Source organism: Orcinus orca, chromosome 6 (genome assembly GCF_937001465.1).
Source record: "Orcinus orca chromosome 6, mOrcOrc1.1, whole genome shotgun sequence".
In the NCBI taxonomy this organism is placed as follows: domain Eukaryota; kingdom Metazoa; phylum Chordata; class Mammalia; order Artiodactyla; family Delphinidae; genus Orcinus; species Orcinus orca.
The window spans coordinates 110,844,484-110,868,950 of record NC_064564.1 but is presented as its reverse complement, the minus strand read 5'-3'; the positions used below and the strand labels follow the sequence as shown (position 1 = coordinate 110,868,950).

The 24,467-nt window shown below is 41.4% G+C and overlaps 1 protein-coding gene across 1 annotated transcript in view; it reads left to right on the top strand.

Annotated features, from left to right (window-relative positions):
* The window catches only part of MAPKAP1 (MAPK associated protein 1), a 231,336-nt gene that overhangs the window by 123,430 nt on the left and 83,439 nt on the right, over positions 1–24,467 (top strand). The window contains exon 8 of the mRNA XM_049710710.1: positions 13,580–13,689. Within this exon, the coding sequence (XP_049566667.1) occupies positions 13,580–13,689 (110 nt within the window). The remainder of the gene's footprint in view (positions 1–13,579; positions 13,690–24,467) is intronic.

Below are 24,467 nucleotides of genomic sequence, written 5' to 3'. Positions count from 1 at the left end.
AAAACCTGCAGCTGCTTTTCTAACAAACTGTTGATCAGCAAAAATAAAGGGGCTACAGAAACCCTCATGTTTATGCTGTTCCTTTCTGGACTTCACGCAAAGACAGTTCTGTGTAAATGTACAGTTGACTCTGATTTGGAAATCTGAAAATCAGTTCATCCTTGTTATAAAAAATTTTTTACAATTGTAATTATATTGATGTTCATATTATATAAAATAACTCATTTAATAAAGTAGTACTTGAAATTTTCAAAAAAAATCTAGACAGAGACAGCCCCTGTTTTCATGGAGCTTACTGTCTAGTGGGGGGAGAGTTGTCAAACAGATCATTCAACTGTGATGAGCAATACAACAGAAAAATGTATGGGGTGATATGGATGCCTGTCAAGGATGTTGAGATTCTTTCCTTGTTTTGGTTTTAACAAGTGATTCTATAATGATAGTCCTTATCTGTATCCCTTTTATTTCTGTTGAATAACTTCCTTAGGATAATTCCCTGTGAATAGGATTATTGATCAGGGTAGAAACATCTTCAGATTCTCGCTTTGTATTGACATATATAGCCTTCTGAAGAGGTATCTATTACAGTGCTACAAATAAAATTCATAAAACCATCTTTTCAGTCTTACCATTACAAGGTGTCATTAGAAGTTTTTTCTTTTTACTTTAAAAGATGTATATAGGGACTTCCCTGGTGGCGCAGTGGTTGAGAGTCCGCCTGCCGATGCAGGGGACACGGGTTCGTGCCCCGGTCCGGGAGGATCCCACATGCTGTGGAGCAGCTGGGCCGGTGAGCCATGGCCGCTGGGCCTGCGCATCCAGAGTCTGTGCTCTGCAACGGGAGGGGCCACAGCAGTGGGAGGCCCGCGTACTGCAAAAAAAAAAAAAAAAAAAAGATGTATATAATGAAATGTCAGTAGTTTCTGCTTGAAATTCTATTGTTTATTAATAAATCACTAGAAGAATTGTTCTCATTAGCACATAATTTTTACTACATAAATATTAACATATGATCATAGCAGTCTTTGATCTGAAAGTCCTTTTTCAAACAAGAGCTTTAAAATCAGTGATTTTCAGTAGAATGAGGTTGGGGGTGGTTTGCGCATACCTTCCTAGGAGAAGCATCTAAGGCTACACAGTGTCACACTGTGAACGCTACCTTCCAGAGAATGGGAAGAGAGAATGGGAAAACAACTGCTTTAAACCTGATACTTTTTTTTTTTCCTGAATTACTCCCATCCCTGCACTCTCACTCCCAAACACACACACCACAGTCAATCCGGTTTTTATTCTGAAGTCCAGGAGTTTATTCAACATGTCTGGAGTGTTTCTGAAAACACAAGGTCAAGCAAAATCTTTATATGTGAGCATTTAGAACAAATGTCAATACATTTTCTCTTTCTTCTTTTTCTCAGTTGTCTGATGAAATAGTACAAATTACTGACCATTTACCCTGTGTATGTTTTTTTGGTTCAACAACCTCCCATTCACCTTTCTGGTCTAAATTCCAAGTTAGAAAAATGTCTCCTGCAAATGCAGGACAGAGCAGACCTTTAGGAGTCTCCAGGGACATATCCAAAGTTTCAGAGAGTGAAGTGCCAGCAAAAGAAGTGAAACCATTGCTCCTTCTCTTCATTCCCTCCCTTTCCTCTTTGCATCTCTCTCCCAGTGCAGAATGGGCAGGAAGTGGCTGCATAGACACTGCACTGAACCAGGAAGAAGGAGCTAGGTTTGACAATGGAAAGTGAATTAGTATTTACTAAGGGCCAACTATGTATATGTTATTTCATTTAATCTGAAAATAGCCCAGTTTTTATTATGACCATTTTAGAGACATGAAAACTGAGGCTGGAAGGTACTGCTCTCAGGCCTGGACTTGACCCCATGCCTAACTTCAAAGTCCATTTTTTTTCCAACACCCTGCTGATGGTTGGGATGTGGGTAGGGGAATCAAGTATTGGTCTAGTCATTCAAGTGAATCCCACCGTCTTAAGGCCAAAGTTCAAGAGCATGGTGACCCCTGGAGCCAGACTTCTTGGGTACCGATTCTGACCTTGCCCTTACTAGTGTGTGTGAAATCTCAGATGAATTACTTGACTTTTCTACAGCTCAGTTAAATGAGGGTAGTAATAATACGTCTCTCATAGAGCTGTTGTGAGGATTGGATGCGTTAATATGTGCAAAGCACTTAGAACAGTGCCTAGCCTAAATAAGCATTATCTGAATAAGTGTTTGCTGCAATTGTTGTTATTATTAATAAAAATCCTCTGAGGGCAAGAACTGGATCATTAGTGCCCCACAGCACCCAGCATAGCTCCATTACTATGGTGGTAATGGAGTAAATAGAGGGATTGAGTAAAGGCTGAATTGGAATAACTTTTGCTGAACACGGACAGGGGTGGACATTGGAGATCTGCAGACATCCTCTGTGGCAGACATCCTTTAAGACAGGGGTCCCCAACCCCCGGGCTGCGGACTGGTACCTGTCCGCGGCCTGTTAGGAACCAGGCTGCACAGCAGGAGGTGAGCAGCAGGTGAGTGAGTGAGCGAAGCTTCATCTGCCGCTGCCCATCGCTCACATTACCGCCTGAACCATTTGCATTACTGCCTAACCCATCCCTGCGCCTAGCACAGGGCTTCCTAGAGAAGGAATGAACGAATGAATCTTCAGGTGTCTGCGGGCTGCTCGGGGAGAAGGAGGCCCTTGGGCAAGCTTTCTGTCCCACCTTGCTTTCTGAGCCCACTTAACCTCTTCTACAGCCCTGTTTCTGCCTTTTGAATACCATGAAGCCCCAGGTTGCCTTCTGTTTTTCAGAGGCCCTCATACCGTTCAACCAGGAGTCTCCAATATACCATCTTTCCCTACTCCAAATGAGGCAGCACAGCCTTTGAACTTAGGCTAACCTGGGTTCAAGTTTCAGCTTCACTAGTGACTTGCTCCATGACTGTGGTCTCAGTTTCTTCATCTGTAAAGTGAGGATGGTAATTACTACCTCATGGATTTGTTGTGAGGAATGTTCTTAAATGTAAGGAATGTACAGACCTCTTTTAAAGGAAAATTAATTCTCCTGGAACTTCAGTGTTTGCCCAAATTTGTTTTATTATAATGATACTTAAACACATACAAATGTAAAATTCTAGCTATAAATTCCATGTCTTTATGCAATCCAAAAAAATTACAAATTAAATGCAAATAAAACTATAACATTAATAAAATAAAAATTAACTTTAATGCAACAGATGATATTTTGCTGAAATTAAATCACTGATGTGGGGTTTAATGAATGTTAATTGTTTTACTTGTCAACTTGAATCTTCTGATTTTCATATGAAACATCAGACTATCATATTATTTGTCCTTTTAAACAATGAATGTATTTTTAGGTACTAGTCCATTATTTTAATGGGCCAATTGATTTATAGTGCACCCCCCCCCAAATTTTAAATGTTTTTTAATTGGAAAAATAAAGAACATTTCTGCTAGGATGACCAGTTTATGCCAGTCCTACCCAGGATTTTCCCTTTCTTATTTTTTTTAGTTTTTTGGCCACGCCGCGTAACTTGCAGGGTCTTAGTTCCCCAGCCAGGTATTAAACCCGGGCCACGGTAGTGAAAGCCCGGAATCCTAACCACTAAGCCCGGAATCCCTACCCCACCAGGGAACTGACTTTTAAAATAGAAAGTCCTAAGTCCAAGAGCACCCCACTCAGTCCCGGGTGAACCAGGATGATGGGTCACCTTACTTTCTGCTGTTGTCAATTGGTTCTGTTCGTAGATGGGCTCTCTGCCTCATTTGTCCTGTGCGCAGTGTGACTTGCATACTGCAGGGGATGAATTCTTCAGAGATCAGCAAGTCTGTTCCGTAAAGAGTCTTGTGTACACTTCTCCTGTCACTTTTCCTTATTCAACAAACTGTTTTGGCATATAGCTTGCACTGATGCCGTTTGGCCTTTCTAAGTCGATTACTGATGTTAAATAACCAGCTGCTAGGATACTCAGCCCCCCAAATCTCAGCAGCTTATCCCACATGTTGGCAAACTTTTTCTATAAAGGACAAGATAGTTAATATTTTAGGCTTGCAGGCCATACAGTCTCTGTGGGTCAACTCCGCCATCATAATGCGAAAGTAGCCATAGAAAATACGTAAATGAATGGACATGGGCTAGATTGGTTGACCCTGGCTTTATTATATGTTTATTTCTTGTTCACATCTGTCTAATGAAGGTCAGGTGGCTCTCCTGGGTATTTCTTCTCCAAGCAGTGACTCAGGGCTCCCCCAGCTGGATGGAGAATGAGGAACATGGAAGACTGGGAATGGTCTATATCCATATCTATCTATCTATTGCTTATATAAGTCACTATATACATCTATTTATATATCTGTATAAAATTTTGCTTTTCAGTGCAAATCATATGTACATGATTTTCATTGAACTAAAAGCAAAATTTTTAAATTCTGAAACTCAAGAGAGCCTGTGAATGCATCTTTTGACCCTAGGGGGTCCATGAACCTCAGGTAGGAAATGCTGCTATGAGAAAATTAGTTCAGACCCTAGTGTGTAGGAAGTGTTATGTAGTTGCTATTTGTTATTTTTATCAGAGATTTATCAGCCTAAATAATTTACACTAAGTTGTATATGGGGTTTAACTTTTCTTTGGGTTATTTTTTATTGCACAATTAATACATGTCCATTAGATTGGGTTGGCTCAAAAGTTGTTCGGGTTTTTCCGTAAGATCTTATGGAAAACAGAATAGAAAAATTAGAAAATCTGTTTTTTCATATAAAAGAAAATTTCAAATTTCTCTTTGTTCCATCATGCAGAGATAATGACTTATTACATTGTATAATGATTTACATTTAAAAACAGGAGCTGGTTAACTTAAATGAATCCCTAATTGGAAGAGTGTTTTGTGGAAAAGAGTGTGGAGCTGGATACCTTTTGATATTCTTACTGAATTGGGGCTAGGCTGGTTTTGCCCTCCCAGGCCCTTGGGCCCCAGGAAACCCCTGGAAATAGAGTTGTCGTTAGGGGAAGGAGAATGGATTACTCTAACAAAGTGCAAATTAGGAGCCTGTTAGTGGACGTGGCCTCCTTTACCAGATCAGCAAGCGGATTTCTAAGGTATCCATTGTTCTTGATTGATTTTGGATAGAGCAAATGTGATATAAACAGGAGTCCCTAACTTGCTGACTGCTAGTAGCTACTCTGAGCCGAAGCGTTGAAGTTGTTTGGCCGTCAGGAGTGTGGGAGGGGAGAAGTAGGGGACAGAGGTATTAGGGTGGCCCCTAATACTAGTTAAGAGCTGGATCTCAGCTGGTTTTCAGCATCTGAAGAAGTGCTCCTTGCCAACAATGACCACGCCAAGGCCTTTAGACAGTAGGACAAGGGAAAATGGAAATGAGATCTTGCAGTGGACAGGAGAGGAACTTGCATTGTCCATCTCTTCCTATCCCCCAGCCTGGGCTAATTCAATCAGAATTTGTGAAACTGAGTTGACTTTAAAAATGGCAGTGACAAAAGCAGCTGGGGTGGTGTCATTGCGTTACATGTGTTGACATTAATGTTTCACACTGGGATCCTACTCTGGGGTGGGGAAGAAGGGCTTTAAGGGAAGAAAAGTCAAAAACAATAAAACGGACAGACTCTTCCTAGATCAGAAGTCAGTTAATTAAATTGCCCTCCTATATATGTGTTTTACTTAAAATGTTTAATATGTCAGGTGGATGTGGGAAAGGAGTCATTTTAACCAAGAGCTGCAGAGCAAATAGAATCCAGTTAGGATTTTGCTATTTGGGAGATGGACCATGGGGTAGACGTTGGAGGATCTTGTACCAGAAGCTGGGCTGCCTCAGTCAGTGTGGCCCAGAGAGCCCCCAGAGACTGCCGTGGCTTCTCTTGGCTCTGCATAAAGGGAAAGGTTAGCTGCTTTTTTAGGAGGCATGCCCTAGATTCGTTGCTCTTTCCTGTATGAGGGCCTTTCAAAAAAGAGTCTCAGTGGTTTTAGTATACATTCTTGATGAGATCTCCACAATACACCCTAAGTGACCAGACCGTTATGAAAAGATATCATTAGTTTGAAAACTCACATACTCTTAATGTGATATTGCCTTAATGGTCTTGAGAGGAGGTAGTGGGGGTGAGGGGAAGAAATGAGCGTTTTTGCACACTCAGTTTGGTGCCCCTAGTAGCCATTATCTCATTTATTCCTTATAAGCAACGTATCTTTATAATATATAAGCTAAGGATCAGAGACAGGTAGTTATTTACCCAAGGTCATACAGTTTGGTAAGGGGCAGAGCTAAAATAGGGCAAGTAATAAAATAAGATGCCTGTGCTCTTTGTAACCAGGCCTGACAACATGGCTATAAATTATCCTAGTTATTTATTGGTTGCTTGAGTCATAGAGGACCGACTGTGTGTTGTTTCTTTTCATTCTGTTGTATTAGCAAACATTTTCATTGTCTAGATTGTCCTCGTGTATGGAAGTGTAACATATGCAGCCTGTTTAATTTTGTATTTGTAAATGTGACTTGATTTCCTTTTTGGCAACAGCTACTGTCTAGAGAAAAGAAAAGATTTTTCTCTGTGTCTATTTAAAGTGACAGAAATATTGGAGTAAGTAATAAAGATGGAAAGCATTAATTACATACTTCTAAGAATTTAAAGGTCAGACAAGCTAAATATGTATGTTTTGCTCACTGGAATGTCTGTCTGTTGAGATTGTGCCAGGATAACTTTGTTCCTACAATAAAAGCACATATTTTAGATAGCCATCAACTTACTTTGGTATCCAAAAATTATACCAGATTGTTGCTTTGGTTGCTGTATATCTTAAAAGTTTGGGACTCACATTTCTGATGTTAATGTGATTTGTTTCATGATCCACCCCCTTTGGCCATGTTTAGTTACTATGTCTCATTTTGCTTTCCTCTGTTCTCCCCTCAGCTTGTGTTGGAGTCTGTCAGCTGCTGCTATGTACCTGTCAGGCTAGTGACTTGTAATGTTTATTAATACAGCGTCAGTCTTGCTGTTGAAAAAACCGTGATGCTTCTCAGAAGGGTGCGATAGAACGAAGCTTTTGATTTCCAGATCCTGTCTGCACTGTGTGGTGAATACATTCTCAGATGTTACACAGTTCACTGACCTGACAGTTGTGGAACCCCGCCTGGGACCCCATTTCAGCAGGACATATTTGAACAGAAACAGTTTGCAAAACTTTACACACTTAAACTCCTGCCAAGGCAAACTGTTAGCCACTTGAGTTTGTTATAAATACCCAGTGGCTGTGGTTGGAGGTAGCCCACGGTGTGTTTTATATTCTGAACTGAATGTGAGTGTCTTTGCGGTTATATAGAGTAGTAAATAATTGAGTTTGATTAGGGAGAGGGACCTCATTATCCCCCACCTGTGCCCAGCTGGAAGGGGAGGGTCGAAATGAAGCCATTAGCTGTCTCTCTTACTGGCATCTCAAAGAGCTCAAATACATCTGTGTCTTATTTTCTTTTCTGGCACAATCAGTCGAGCAAGCTAAGCAGGCATGACCGGATTTGGCAAGTCCCAAGGACTCTGGCAAAGATAGACAAGGAGAAGGCGGAGGGCAGTCATTTTGGCTTCTCACTGCCCATTAGTCTAGTGAGTTATGTTTTTGGAAAATGTCTCTTTTGAAAAAGAGTACTTTGTCCAATGTCAAATATCACATACTCACACAATACGCTTTGATCTTTAAAAAAAAAATTTTGTCAGCGCAAGGGGAAACAAAATGTGGCATTCCCACTAGTGTAAACTCTCTTTATGGATAAAGAAATACCCGAAGGACTTCCTTTAAAGCAGGCATGCTGCAGTTATTATAAGGCTTTCTCTTGCTCATATATTTTCATTTTCTACCTTGAAATGCTCAAAAATGAACATGCATGGAATTGGGACCAGAACAGGCTGGGAACCAAAGGAGTACGTCTTCATCACAGTTATGAACTGGTCAGGACTGGAGGAGGGAGTGCTACTCTTGGCAGCCTTTTCCCACTTTCACAAACTGATACTGTGGCTCAGGAAACCAGGACGTTTTCCAAGGGCTTTTAAAAAGCAGTCTTGTAGGTCATATGGTTAGTCTAAGAGCTGGGACATTTATAATCAAACTGAATTTGTTACAGTGGGAGTTGACCTTTTCCATAGATTGGGCAGTGGTTCCAATCTGGAAGATACGCTCTCTGGAAGTCTCTTCTTCCCCTTAGTCCCCCCAAACTCCCTTGGCCATAGGGAGGTTTAAAACACAGGCTTTGGTGTCTGGCTGACCTGGGTTCAAGTTCTGGTTCCTCCACTTCTTAGCTGCGTAATTCCAGGTATGTGTCTCAACCTTGCCAAACCTCAATTTCCTCCATTATAGAATGGGACTGATGATAACACCTACCTTTTCTGGGAGGATTAAATGAACAAAGTAAGTGCTCAGTAAATGTTGACTGAAGTCATTTTCTCATCATTATATATCACTTCTTTGTATGAAGAAAAGCTGATAGTTATTATATTATCTATTGCTTATTAAACATTTATTTTATGACAGGTATTATGTTAATTATTTTAGAAGTATTTAGCCCCGACAGCAATCTTATAGTCTAAGAATTAGCCTCATTTTGTAGATGAGAAAACTAGAAGTTAGAGAGATTATATCATTTACCCAAGGAAGGCAGAGCTGGGACTCCAAAGCAGGCTCTATTCTAGAACTTGCTGTGCTCTGCTGCCTTCTGGTGTTGCCACCATTTTTTCAGTATGATACAGGGCTAAATGACAGCTATGTTTTGAGGCCTCCCCACTAAGAAGCTTCTCTGATCCCCCTCACCCCTACCGGCTGGGTTCAGTGCCCCTATGTTTTGGCAGCACTCTGAGCTTGCCTTCATCTTTGTGCTTATCATGCAGAGCTGTAATTCTTTGTTTGCTTCTTTGTCTTTCTCTCCCACTGGACTGTGCTACTTGGATTAAGGACCGTATTGTTGATTTCTGAATCCAAAATAGGATCTTTAATAGATGAGTGACCTCAGGTAAATTCCCTAGTATTTCCAGCCTCAGTTTTTGCAAAATGGATATAACTTATTAGTGCCTATTTTAGGGTAGAATGAGTTAATGCAGATTTAAAAGGCTTAACACAGCACTTGGCACATACTAAGTGCTCAGTAGGTAGTAGATGCTACTATTATTGTTGTAATTGTTGAATAATAACATCTTGTACTCTGCAGAAGCAGACACTTAATAAATCTCACTGGATTTCTCTGCATTATCACCATGATTTTTTTTTTTTTTTTTTTGCGCGGTACGCGGGCCTCTCACTGTTGTGGCCTGTCCCGCTGCGGAGCACAGGCTCCGGACGCGCAGGCTCAGCGGCCATGGCTCATGGGCCCAGCTGCTCTGCAGCATGTGGGATCCTCCCAGACCGGGGCACGAACCCGTGTCCCCTGCATCGGCAGGCGGAGTCTCAACCACTGTGCCACCAGGGAAGCCCACCATGATTTTTGACTTCCACCATCCCCACCCAAAGCTGAGTTAAGCCGAGGTGGAACGTACCTACTTCTCTGGTTTACTCTCTCAAAAAGGAAAACCTTAAAACCGGAGCCCAGGGTGCCCTGCTTTGAGCTTCAGGGGGGTTTTGATGCCTGGGCCAGGGGCTGCTTACTGATAGTGTCCCAGTGCTGCCACCATGCCCAGCCAATTGCACATTTTCATGGCCCTGTGTTATCAATTATGAGCAATGAAGGTTGAGATCCATTCCCCCAAATAAGCAGTATCTCCTGGGGGTTTGGGGGAAATGGGCTGAATGGGGCCTCTTCTCTTGGGGTGATGACTTGGGACAGGGGCACACGAGAGAAGGAACATCGTAAACCCCTTTTACTGTTTGCCAGCCTTAGTTCCAGGTGCTTGGCATTCATTGTCTATTTTATCCTCCTGGCAATTCTGTAGGGACATGGCCTCCTCATTTCGTGGACACAGCTGAGGTTCCCACATGTTAAGACAACATTTTGGTTAGTCATGGAGCCAGGATTTGAACCGAAAGGTATTTAACTCCCAACCCATGTGTCTTCCTCTCCAATATGTTGCCTTCCAACTTGGGTTCTGATTCCAGCTCTGCCCCTATAAATAGAATCTAAGCTGCTCAGATAAAGACCTGTGCCCCTACTTCTCTCTTTGTCCACCGCCACCTCTAGTTCAGTGCTTAGTGCAGAAATGCTCATTGTGTTAGGTTAATGCTGGTACAAAAACTTCCCTCTGGTAACTGAGTGGCTTTGCACTGGGACAGAGCTGAATTCCTCAAGTGAGTAATCTCTTTTTAAAATACCCATACGTTTTTCAGTGTTTACGAGACTTGACAGGACCTAACTTGGAACTGACTGAAGCACTCCTGCCAGCATTCAGTCAGCTCCCTGAGGTGGCGCTTCATCCTGGACCCAGCAGGGGCAACCCAAGGAGCTGCGGAAGGGCAGCTGCTTCTTCCAGTGCCCCTAGAATGCCCTGCACTGGCAGAAAAGAAGCTGTCTGTCCACGAGGGGAGCTGGGGGAGGAGCAGTTTCCTAGCTGAGAGTGGGTCTGCAGCCCACCGGTCTGTCCATCCATCTGCCTGTCTGTCCAAGGGCTGGTCATCCCCGGCGCAGGTCACAACCCAGAGACTGAAATGCAGTGCCATAAAGAAGGGAAGCAGGGCTAGCACCCTCCCCGCCTGCTGCCCCGGGTCCCCCAAGATCATCGTCTCCTCAGTCTCAGACCCAGTGCCTTACAGGATGTATTTCCGTAGACATTGTAGAAAGCCCATAAAAAATCCTGGATATGAAGAAATGAGGCATAAAACCCAGACTCTTTGGAAGTCAAGCTGAAAATTGTGGTAGCAGGTCTCCATAGCCATTTATTAAATGGGAGCACAGCTTAACAGTTGCACCTACATGGATTCTGAGAACCACTTAGATCCTGTACTCTTGTGTTTTAGAAACATTAAGTGCTGTAGACTTGGGACAAGATCCAAGGTTGGCGTTCGTCTGGAGGGAGAGGAGTGAGTGGAGTGCGAGGCTGACCTGAGGAAACTTTCATTAAGTCTGCCTGAGGGCGCAGGACGTGGGTCACAACCTCTTTCTCCTTTAAATGTGCACGTTTTCACCGAAACGGAGCCCCAGAGTGAGATCCCGCACACCCGCGAAGGCACATTCCGAGTGCCGAGCATGCCCCTTCCCTTCACTGTTGTTTTCATTTTCCTCTCATGAACCTTGCTACCCTGGCTTCAGCACAGAGGCTGTAAAGGAAGATGGAGAGCCGAGTTACCTCAGAATGATCACTATCGTTAACATTCACGGGTGGTTCACTTATCATTCCTGACTGCACAGACATGGCAGCCGCTCGGAAGCGTCCGCAGGTGTAGCATGGTGATACATATTACATTGTGCCACAATGGATTTATGTATTCTGTAACAAAAGAAAAGTGTAATGAAAAAATACAGAAGGTAATCCTTTATTCCTCCACCACACAGTTTATCAGTAATGCCTGTGGATGATAAGTGCCAGGGATTTCCTCCACATGCTTTAACCTTGTCACCCAGGTATGTTTGGGTAAAATGACAGAAAAATACAGACTAGGGATTTTCCTCTGTTCAAAAATCTTTTCAAAGGACACTTTTAATTATGGAAGTTAGTCCAAGCACAAGGCTTCCTTTTGAGCTTTTAGTCTGCCTTCGCTGAAAAGATAAATGTATTGTTTGGAAATAACACTATCAGCCAGCAGCAGATTAGGAGAGAATGTAAGCAGTTTACAAGCAGACTCAAATCTAAAATAGTTCAGGTGGAACCCGGACAGATGGAAGTTTGGGAGATCTAGCCCAATACTAGCTTGCGAGTACCCAAGAACTGGTGTTCCTTTTAGGTCCTACTCATCCATCGCCCAGCATATTGTCACAGATGGAGCGCATACTGACTTCCGAGGAGAAAGCAGGGGAAGGCAAGTCTGTACGCGAATGATTGGCATTTGTTCCAAACACACACTGGCCTAGTGCCAGAGCAAATACCCGCAAGTTTATAAATGCACAAGGCACTTTACATTTCAGAACTCTTGCCAGAGCATCACTTACTACCTCGCTCCCTAAATATAGTTTTAAAAAAAAGAGCTATTTCTTATTTTGCTTTGATCAGTAAAATAAACTTTTAAAGATTGTTCTGGGATGGGGTCCAGCTTCTGAGGTAAAGAACGGCCGGGGCTCAGGCATGATTCAGTAACAGAGTGTTCAGTAAAATTAGCTTGACAGTTCTCAGGCCTGCTGTTCGAGAGCAAAACTTGACCAAGTTAAAATGGATGATCGTGCTGGCTAGACCAGCATCGGCTTTTGCCTTTTAACAAATGGAATGTCAAGGATTAAACAGCAAGCCTTATGGAGAGGAGGGGGTGTGGAGATGTCTTTGTATTAGAGAAGCAAATTGGGTCCTTGGTTTTGAGATCAGCCCCCAGCCCCCTTGGAAAGCCAACCACCTGGTTGGGTCCAAACTAGGTTTAAGACCCCTTCCCAGCCTGTCCTACCATTGGGAAGCTTTTCCATGGCTTAGCTTGGGGCTTGGCTTTTCTTTCAGTTTTCTTGTCAGTATGAAGTTCTGCTGTGTTTTTTGGCTGTGTTCCGCTTTGAGATTCTTATGGGGAAATGGGAATGCAACCAAACTCCTTGTGGCAATTCCCATGTTCCATAGTTGGAAACTTGGGTCCCATTTGTTACATGAGCTGCTTGGAATTGGCCTGTTTTGTTTCAGTGCCCAAGCATAGTGAGTAGTATTTGTGATACCTCCTATTGCAGTTAACGGTCGTAGTGAAGTTATCCCTCACCCAGGGATGGGCTTCTTTTTTAAGGCTACTTGTTCCTTACCAGTTTTTTCTTATCTAGATGACCCCCCCCCACCCCAAGTGTGATTGGCTAGAAGCTTATAAGTAGTGTTACTATTTTGTTGTAATTATTTACACTTCAGCTAATATTTTGCTTGACCTTCTAAGACTAAGTAGATTAAAACATTACTACTGAAGTGTACACAGACTGTGTATTTTTTTTAATGCTTGTTTATTAATTTATTTATTTGCTTGCCAGTTAGGGAGAGTCTTTGTTTTCCTTATTCTAAATTGCTTTGGGCTATCATATCCACCCCCCATTTTCCCTCCAGGGCTCCATGAGCTTTAATATAATGGTAGTATCTGCCTGCAGTGACATCTACTGACACAAGCCAAGTTTATCGTTTGTTAGTCCTTGCTGCAGGATTTCGCTTGGGAACCAACACTAGGAAGCCATGGTACTAGTGACCCACACAGACCAATTGCATTCAATTTAAGATAAATAGAAACATCTTCCCTAATTCTGCCCTCTCTTTCACTTGGAACCGTTCATATTAGAACGCTTTTCTCGAGCCTGCTCTCTCTCTCTCTCTCTCTCTCTCTTTCGCGTTAGAAGTTTGTTTATTTAACCCTTTTTAAAATAATTGACACTTGATTGTACACTTACTCAAACTGAAACTCAGTGAGGACTGTATTAACATCCCTTTGGTTGAATATTGGTCTTGATTTAATGTTTGTCTTTTCCTACAGAAATGCTGCTCATGGATTCTCCCTTATTCAGGTGGACAACACAAAGGTCACCATGAAAGAAATCTTGCTAAAGGCAGTGAAGCGAAGAAAAGGATCCCAGAAAATTTCAGGTGGGACAGTTAAATCATACTCTGGCAACAGAAGCTTAACCCTTAGTTAAAAGTGCTGGGTGTGGGTGTTGGTGTGGGTGTGGGTATGGGTGGGTGTTTGATGGCTGGCTGGATTGGTTCAGATGTCATTGCTGGGTTCAATAGCAAGTGTACAGCAGAAGAGTGATTTTAAGCTGCCCCTGGGCCCAAGGAAGGGATTGGGTCAGACATATGTGAGAAGAATGTGTCCATGTCACTTACGGAAGCTTCATCATTAATTTGCAATAGATTAAGGCAAAGCTACTTGAGCTAACTATTAGTTGGCGTAAAGCTGTCTGGAAAACTGATTTAACCCTAAATTTGAAGCACTGCTTTTAATTTCATGTTTTCATGTAGTTTTCCATGGGGGAAATTTCTGGTTGCTAGTGTTTGGGGTATAGAATAATAGAAAACATTTTTTCATTTTTCGCAAAATGAGGGCAACTGTAAAAAAAAAATTTTTTTAAGATAAATCACTTGACACAAGTAGCTGTTAATCGCTAATTCCTCATTACTCAGTTTATACAGAAAATAAGCTTGTGGTATTAGCTGTAATATTTAAAGGATATGAGAAAAGAAAATATTCCCAATATTGAGAAATAATTATCTTGAGAAACAGCTCAAAGATTTATCACACCGTAGACAACTTTAGTATAAATCAACCTATCTATGACATGTCAGATATCTTAGCTTTGTAAGCAAATGAGACTTCTTAAACACCTTTGGTTTTATGTTTCGGAAAGGGAAAAAAAGCATGGCTCGGGTTGAGGAAAATAGTTCTGTGTTCCTTTTAAGGGGAGGAATATAATCTGTTCCAGATTTAATTAGCTATCTTCAGATGAAAGCTGAAGTTTTAATAAAAGTTAGAAGAGATAACACAGTGAAGGACACGGATGAGCTGTCTCAAGGCCATATTCCAAGGGAACGATAAGAGCTGTAAAAAATGGCAGAGGAGAGCAATTGAATGGAGCAATGAAAATCTGATTCTCATAAAAAAGAGAGAGAGAGAGAGATGCTGGTAGGGGCGGTTGTAGATGAGACCTGCTAGCGTCTGCAAGCAATTTGGATGCTTGCCAGGAGTCATTGTTCACCCTCGGCTGTGGCGGCTCCGTCCAGATGTGCCAACTGCACGTTTCGGCTTTTGCCAGCTGACTGCACCGTTTGATAACCAGCTCTCTGGATGCCCATCACTGGCCGCAGAGATAGAATTAAATGATGATGATCTTCCCACAAGTTGGGAGAGGAAACAATGCATATAAATCTTGATTTCATCTCAGCATGAGAAGTCTTTATCCATCATCACTCATAATGAACAAGTCGTTAGCTGGGATGAATGGTGTTCTGGTTTTTCCAAACACCTCTTTTGTTCATTTTTTGGGTGACTTTTATCCATTGCATGGGGGTCAAACCTCTTTGCATTTAAGGGATGATTGAAGAGGCATAGCCTCTACTTTCCCAGGGGAAAGTAGAAATTTAGGGTTCTAGGTGCCAATCTAATAGCATTTAAACAGTTTCAGATATTTAAATGTGTTAAATAAGCATTCTTCTACCTTTAAGGATCCTGGTTTTTTCGTCGTTTTTGTCCCTAAATTTTTTATATAATAGTGTATTTTGTGACATATTTATTATATTCTGAGATAGCTTTATTCTGAATTGCCCAAGAGGAGGTAGGACTTTTTTAACCTTCTTAATAGGAATTCTGCTGTCGCACATTTTTTAGATCATGAAAGCTCTGTGAACTCACTGGGATACAGCTGAACCAGTGTCTTTCCCTCCGTCTCCAGCCATCCCTGTCCAATTGCCTACCTATTTATCTGTGTCCATCTCCAGCAACCATGTTTATCATACACACATTTATTTATGTTCACCTTTGTGTACACATCCCTGCCATTTCCATCAGAGTCTTTGCCATATCATTGGCAAAGAGTTAGGACTCGTTGTCTGAAAAACAGTCATCTGCATTATTTATTCCTTTTCATACTAGAGAAGTCAATTGAGATTGATGCATTTACATAAATTACTGTCCATTTTCTTGATCCAAAAAGCTTTTTAAAATAAGAAGCTCTTTCTATTGCTTTGTTAAGTCTGGTCTCATGAAATAGAGGGATTATCTCCAGTTTGGAAAAGATGTTTATTTAAGGTTAACTTGGTAAAGGCAGGGTATATTTTGTGTTTTGGAACTTTGTATTGTGGAGTGGACTTGTTTTGGAGGGTGATTAATGAAGGGGAAAACCGTCCTGTCATAGAAAGAAACACAAGTACATTTACTCAAAAAAAAAAGAAAAAAGTCTGTTAGTGCTCACAGTTGGCTGTGAAATACTTATTACTTACCCATTATGACACATGAACTTAGTCATGAACTTGGTGTCAGGAGATGCCAGGTTAGAGACACTCATCCTGCACTTCCTAAGCCTCTACCACAGTGACCCGCTCAGTCTTTGCAAGAAGGTGCCCGCCATGCCCCGGTGTCTGGCTTAGCCCTCTCTTCAAACAGCTTTCACCTGATTGAGTGCAGAACAGCACTTGTCTCTTTGCTACTATTATTTAATTTAAGTGAGAAGGGAGAAATAGCACTTGAGATTAGATAGCATGTGCCATGTGGGGTCAAGAGTTCTCACACTGCTTGTGCCTTAGAGGTTAGTTGTATTAGACCAGGATTTCAGAACTCCTTTCATAGGCTGACAGTGAACTCTAGCTGCTTACTCAACAAACCTTTAACATCTCTCATCTTTTTTTTCCCGAATGACCATACAACTCTCTTTAATAATAATAAATTGAGAACTTAAACTATTTCATTATTAAATCAAGCTGTGGGCTTAATGACTGACCTAGTGTTTAAATACTCTGTTGCCCTTCCCCAGGCATTCCCTCACCAATTTTCATTTGTAGAAAATCAGAAGGTGATAGATATTTGAGCAAAAGAATTCTTCTTTGTTTAGGTAAATAGCTTTGTCAATGGAAACCTCTAGGATTTTAAAATATTTTTGCTTTTTATGGATAGAATATCATTACAGATACTTGCAACTGATCTAAAATTTTGACTTGCATTATTTGTAATTATTTCATCAAGTCATAACTATTTATGAACACTGCAGGGTTTTTTCTATTAATATTCATGTACTGAACTTACAGTAATCTTTTCATAGTGTGTCCCAGTCAGTTCTCTGCTAAGGCCTTTTTTTTTTTTTTTTTTTTTTTTTGCGGTACGCAGGCCTCTCACTGTTGTGGCCTCTCCCGTTGCGGAGCACAGGCTCCGGACGTGCAGGCTCAGCGGCCATGGCTTACGGGCCCAGCTGCTCCGCGGCATGTGGGATCTTCCCGGACCGGGGCACGAACCCGTGTCCCCTGCATCGGCAGGCAGACTCTCAACCACTGCGCCACCAGGGAAGCCCAAGGCCTATTTTTTTAAGCCCATTTTTAAATGTCTCTTTTAAAAGTCTCTCTCCAGCTTTTCATTTTATTACTGACCTACTTGACATTTGGAATCTACTTGCATTGGCAGAAAGTCCCCATGATTTAAGAAAATTGTAAATGGAGAATCCAGTTTTAGAAGAATTAGCTGAAACTTCTTTACTAATTTTAACAGTTGGGTGGGTATGTTTTTAACATAATGACGAGTAGCCTGTCAGGTCCCTTGATTTAACCAGTAAAATACACTAACCTGTTGTTTAGTGAGTAAAGGCCTTAGTTTGTCAAGTTCTCCTTTTATCAAGTACATCCTCACAATCAGTGATGACCTTCTGAGCTTCTTAGTATTTTGATGTTGTTTAAAATGTTATTACACACCAACCTTTACCAGCCTCCTGAAGCATGATGTTGGGTATGACAGAGGCACTTGAGAAATGGAGGTAGACCTAAATTCAGTTGTAACACTGATGCAGAAATAGAGGTATCTCTGGGTCTACAAAAGAGAGAAGGCTTCGAAGTAGGATTTTCTAAGCAGAATAGTGATCTGTATGGCTCTATTTCAATATTTGTTGTTATTATAAAATGGAGGAGTTTTTCATTATCATCTGCTGAGAGATTGAACCAGAAGCATATCAACTTTTTCTCACCCCTGTCCATTCTTGCCTTTTGATGTGAAGGACAAATTTTTATTAGTCTGAAGATCCTTTTTGAAAAGTTCTTACAATATTAATAAGACTTACGATATTAATTCCTACTTTTCCTGTACAAAATTTCACCTAGAATTTGAAAGATAAATGTTAGCTTTGTCAAGTGAACTCCCTCTTAACATCTCTGTTTGGAGTTACAGACCACATTATTGATAGCTAATTTACTGTGTTTTCACTAGACACCTAGAATGTCACCAGGGAGATAGTCTAGTCTAGGACTTCTCAAACACTATTCCCTAAAGTACTGCTAGGAGCAGAGAGGGGAGTGAACATCCACCACAGGGTGTGTGAGGTTCTGATCTGAGGGACGGCTAATGATGACAGCATTGGATGCTCAAGTTATATCTTAAAAATTCATGTAAGGTGTAAATATTGATCTATAATGTATTTGTAGCTGTGTGTACACTCACTCATGCTCTCATGGGTCAGACCTATGCTGGGTGCAGGGAGACTGTGGTGAAGCAGATCTACAGGACCCTTGCTGAAGAGGAGCTTACATTCTAAAATGAGAGTAAACATGAGGGGCTGAGAGAGAGAAGATGAGATGCAGGGGAGCTCACTGCTTTCTATGGATGGTCAGGGAACACCTCGCAGAGAAATTGACATTGAAATTGTGACCTTCACATTTAAGCTGTGAAGAGTTGGAGAGGGGCAGTGTCTTTCAAAGCCTTGGCTGTTAAAGTCTTACTATTTTAATATAAAAAGAACATTTCAGATTACTTTGAAGTTAATTTACTTAACTTTCTCCCCCCATCACCCCCCCCCAAAAATGTAGTAAAAATGACCCTTGAATTCTTCCCTGTGCTAACTCCACACATTTTCTTATCCATTAGCAAGTCCTCTTATTTTTACCTCCAGAATATGTCCTGAATTCAGTCTTTTCCATCCCCATTGGATGGATCCAGATCACCAAGACCTCACCTGGACTGTTGAAATACACCCTGGCTGCTTTTCCTGCCTCTGCTCTTGGCCCCTCCAGTCTCTTGCCTACAAAGCAGCAGACAAAGAGGTTTTTTAAAATATAAATCGAATTATATCTGGTCCAAACCCTTGAATGACTTCCAGTTGCATTCAGAATAAAATCTAAACTTCTAACCGCTGTGAAATACACCGAGGCCCAAAGAGGGAGTAGGACATACAGAGAATATGAACACAAAGAAAAGAATTGAAAAGAAGTACAGAGTTGATGGCTGCAGTATGACAGGAATACAGACCAGGCCCAGAGCCCAGGAAGCCAGGGTGGGGATTCGGAGCCTATACCCAAAAGAGACCTGCTCGAATGAACCAGCAGCATCAGGGTCTCTGACTCACTCCCTGCAACCTCGTAAGAGAGGCCTTACTTTCACGCCAAATAGACTTAGACAGTTATATACAAATTATTACTTATTAACAATGTTTTAAGGGGATTTATGTGTCAGGGAGAAATTGGTCTTTCCCCAAGATCTATTCCAATGGGGTAAGAGCTGATTTATTGAGTGCCTTTGTGTACTTACAGATAGCATCTCATTTAATCTGCATAACACCCCTAGAAAGGAGATTTTATTGTGCCTGTTTTATAGATGAGACTTTAGAAATGTTAAAAAGTAGGGGCAAATGTGCACCTTAGAATTAAGGAACTATGATAACTATACATGTGATCATACACTTTCTTTCCTCTCTCAGCCTCCCTTTCCTCAGTTCTAGGAGAAGTTAAAGTTACCCAAGTTTCCCCAGTAAGTAAATGACATAATCTTAAATTGGAGCGCAGGCTTTTTTGACCTCAAAGCCATACTCTTTTTATTGTACCGTGTTGCTTATTAGAACCCTAATGGGAGAACAAATTTAAAATTCTGTAAACAGAAATGTTCATTGATTCTAAGATCTAAATGCATCAGGGAAGTGCAGCATTTAAAGGAACCCTGTGGTGAATCTGGATATAAAGCCAGGAATTCTTTTTGTAATTGCACAGTTTGTCTGTATTGGTGTCAGTTTTAATGTTTTATGTCTAGCTTTCTTAAAGCAACATACACCTGTCCTGAGCTGCCCTATGGAAAAGAGAAGCCCATATGTTTTAGATGCAGTAGCATTTTTAACACTCTTCTAACCTGAAATACTCTCCAAAGGCTAAAGTTAGCTAAAGAATCTTCCGGCTGTAGAACTAAACAGAGTCCTGCTTCTTGTGTAATTGTAAAGACAGAAAATCCAGTAACCTTTCTTCTGTGAAAGTAGTTTGCCAGCCAGAGACACAGACATTTGCTTTCCTTATACTGTATCCTCTTTTAAAAAATGAGGAAGGAAAGGTAAATAGGACTGTTTAAATGTTCTTTGGCAAAAAGGCAGGAATTTCTGCAGAAAACTGCTCCTCCTCATGAAAGAATAAATAGTCATGCAGATGCCACTCACACGTGGGGGTTGGATAAGAAGTAAAGACCTGATACTTGGTATCCAGTGACCCAGTAGGACAATGATACAGTAAATGAGGACTGCTAAGATGTTTACAAGTCAGAAGTGACCCAGGCTGGAATCTCCCAGTTACATATTCCTCCTGCCTCCTCGCTCTGCCTCTTTATCTTGTTGTTTCATCTCACCCGAGCCTCCCCCTGGCTGGAGTGATCTGAGGCTCCTGATGGATCTTCTTGAGTATAAAGCAGAGCATGTTAAAGATGGCATTGCAGTCAACTATTTTATCCAGAAAGCTTGGGAGTTGAGAGAATTTATTTCAAGCAAAAATCTTTTGGAATTACTTCAGAGACCCAGTTATTTTAAAAGGGTATTATGAGCTCCTGCAACTGCCACATGAGAAAACCTTGAAATGTGTCATTGGCCAGAGCTACATTTGACCGGCATTTACTCTTCCTGCTAGTTGCTAATCTTTCAGAAGTTCCTTTTCCATCACAAAATCTATTCATTCACTCCATCTGGGGCAGTCACCAGCATGGATTAGATTAAAGAAAAAGAATGAAAGGAAGAGAAAAGACATAGACTCCCAAGAGGCTCTGTGCTGGTACAGGGGGCACACACATTTTGGAGTCAGAGGACCTTTCCTGGGGTCCACTAGGGACTAATTCTAGAACACCACTAATTTAATAATAGCTCTTCAGGAAAAAAGAAAGAAAGAATACTAAATGTATATATTGATTGTAAACTGTATCCTGCTTTTAGAAATATTTTAAAATGTATTTTAGAATAAGAAAACTGAATGTGTAGTCGTGTACTTGCCTCTGAGCCTTATTACTTGCCTGAGCTGTAACATGGGAGAGGTTGAGAAGATGAATCAAGGGCACCATACAGAAAGCTGTGTGTGCTCAAAAGCTCTGGGTTCTGAGATACCCTGTTTATTAGTTCAGCAGTCATCATCCAATGCTGCCTGCTCCGTGCCAGCCACCATACTAGAAATCAGGTGGAAAACCTGATGAGAAAACAGACTCAGAGGCACTAAAATATGGTACATGAGCTACTAAAGCAACACAGATAAGAGGCTACTTAAAACTACTGGGTGAGGCAGCGGGCTGAGAAAAGATGCTTTGGAGTAAGTAATTTCTTTGACAGCTTTTTTGAAGATTAATTAGAACTTTGCCAGATGGGTAAGTGAGAAAAACATTCCAGGCAGAGGTGTTTTGAGGTATAGCCACAAAACATAGATGTTCCAAATTACTAGAGCAGGGATGGAGCAGAGGATAAGCTGCAGAAGCTAGGCAGGGACAGAACTGATCAGGCCAGGCCTGATAGTGTACTCAGAAATAGAACTACACTGATTTATTGGGGGGGCAGTTATGCAGCAGGCACTACGTAGGCACTAGGGATTTTGTAGAAGCCAAGAAATGGTCCTTACCCTTGAGTCGCTTACTGTTTAGCTGGGGAGACAAACGAACAGCCATTCACAATACCATGCAAGTGCTGAGTGGAAACAAATATAGGGCCTGGGTGCACATTGTAGGAGGAAAGCCCTAGTCCAGTTTTAGGGAGTCAGGGAGGACTATCCTAAGCAAATGCTCCAGCTGAGACCCAAAGGTGAGTAAAAACTGGCCAGGTGAAGAGGGGTAAGAAAGAGCATTTAGGCGGAAGGAACAAAGTGAGAGCTTAGTGCCTTCTGGAAACCGCAAGTGGCTCAGTCTAATAAAGCAGTAGAGTAGGAGGAGATGGCAGGGTGGGGAATGATGAGGCTCGAGTGGTCCTTTGGGACCAGATCATATTTGTTAACTATGCTGAATTTGAACTTTGCTCTGATGGCAGAGGGGAACCACTGCAAGGAGAGCAATATAGTCAGAATTTCTTTTAGAAAACGTGCTATCTTATAAAAATGGATTAGAGGACGCAAAACAAGAGGCAGAGACACCAGTGAGGAGGCTCTTGAGGACTCTATCCAACGGGTGATGAGCGTGGAGGCAGTGGGTGGTGCTCAGCTCAGCAAGCAGAGGGGTGGACACCAGGGTGAAGTCGGATTTCTTTTATTCGAGCTGAATGCACAGTTTGGGGGAGAATTGAAAAAGCTTGGCGCTGCCACCAGGTCTCCTGGGGTTAATATTAAAACAAGGTGGTGAAAAACAACAACAACAAGGTGGTGGCAAAAGATAGGCTCTTAAAGAGTTGTGGGGTTTTTTTTCTTTCTTTCCTTCTTTTTTAATAAAATTAAATAGTGGTTGACAAAAAAATTTTGGAGATGTGTGAAATAAAAAATGAAGGTTCCTTCTTCAGTGTGAGCCCTTTGTTTTTTTTTAATTCACTTCACATTCAGGTGTACATACAGGCTATAAGTTTCATGTGGGCAGGACCCTGTTTTATGTTTTTTGGGTTTTCTTAAATCACTAAACACACAACATCTAGCAGAATGCCTGTCAAATAGAGGACACCCAAAAAGCGTTTGTTAAGTGAACTCATGAAAAATGTATCCATGTCATTTAAAAATGACACCATACAATATGTATGATTTTGCATTTGTTTTTTTTATTCAATACTGTGTCATAAGCATTCTTCTATATTAGAGTGACCACTGCATTTTTATCTTTTTGGTTAAATTTATTTAACTTTGCTCTCTATTGGTGGACTTTTAGGTTATTTCCAAATTTTCAGTATTAGAAAAACATGCAGTGAACAATCTTGTGGCAGTATTCATTGCACATTTGTGCTAGGTTTTAAATATGAGATTGTTTGTCAAAGGTCTACTTATTTAAAATGTTGAGAAAAACAAATTGCCTCTCAAAGTTTATACCCATCCTTTGACACTCGAAGAGCATGTGAGAGCGTCTCTTCCCTCCCCCTCCTCCAGCACTGAATGTTATCAATCTTTAACTTGTGCCAAGCTGATGGTTAGCAGTTAATATGTAGTCTTAGTTTCCATTTCTAGGTTTCCAGCATAATTAAGCATTTTAAATGTTTTTATTAGCCACTTAACCCTTCTGAAAGATAGTTCTTAAGTCACTCAGTTGTTTTAGTGGGAGGAAGGATTGAGAGGACGTCTATTTCAGAAAACTATTTTTGAGAAGTGCCCCGTAGTTTAGATACAGTTCTCCCCACCCCACCTCCCCCTTTGCAGCTCAAGCAGGTGTGTGCGTGCGCGAACACACACACGGGATGTAGAGAAAGGCATGCGTCCAGACCAGGTCGTTTTGCTTGTTGCCTCCTGGCCATTTGTTCACCAGCAAAGCTTGCTTTTTTTTTCTGCGTTTAGAGAGAACTAGCTGGTAATTCATGAGACTGCACTTCACCTCATTTGAGACGTTATGTTGTTACCTGCTAGCTTTGTTATCAAAACTACTTTAAAAAACAGATTTTTGGTTAAATATTTTAGTCTGGTACATATATATAGCACTTAGAAAATGCATCATACTGGAAATCAGAAATGTAGACAAAAAAGCCCTCACCCCTTAACAGGTTTATTTTGGGGAGGCACATCTAAGGACACGTCTGGCAGCATTATGAACAGCACTGGCACCAAGGGCAACTGTAGGGGGTTAATGGGGACCCTGCATCATTCCTTGCCATGTGCCTGGTGAGTAAACTCCTAGAAGTTTCTGGGAATGGTGGCAAGTGAGGAAAAGGCTGCAACCAACAATCAGTGTCACAAAGTGGGGATGACTAATTTGCTGAGGAGACCATTGAGACAGATGTTTAATTAGCTGAAGTCACGGTGGATAAATCGGGAGAGGACTGCCTATGCGGAGAGATGCCTTTTTCCTTCACCTCTCATTTAACTGTTGTGGGGTTTTTTTGTCCTTACTGTTTTCTCTTTGAAGACAACATCCTGAGAAATGGGGAGAGTGTGGAAGGGAGGGTAGAGAGAAAGTAACCTGTGGTTACATTTACTGAATAGTTATTATATTCAAGAATTTTTGTATTTAATCTCTACAGAAACCTTGTGAGATGGGCATTATCTCTTTTCTGTGGTCGAGAAAACTGAAGCTGTGTGCATATATGTTATGTGTATGTATACATACCTGTGTGTGTTACTAATGAGTAATGTAGATGAGATATGAACCTAGATCCCTTAATTCTTGAGCCCATTTTTTTCTCCTGTACCACAGCTTCCCCACTTAAAATGTAATGCAGATGAGAGAACTTTTTGGAGTAAAGGTAATAGTCTGTATATTGACAGGAGCTGATGTCACAGGTATATGCGTTTGCCAGAACTATCAAGTGGTACTTGTAAGATGTGTGCGTACCATTGTA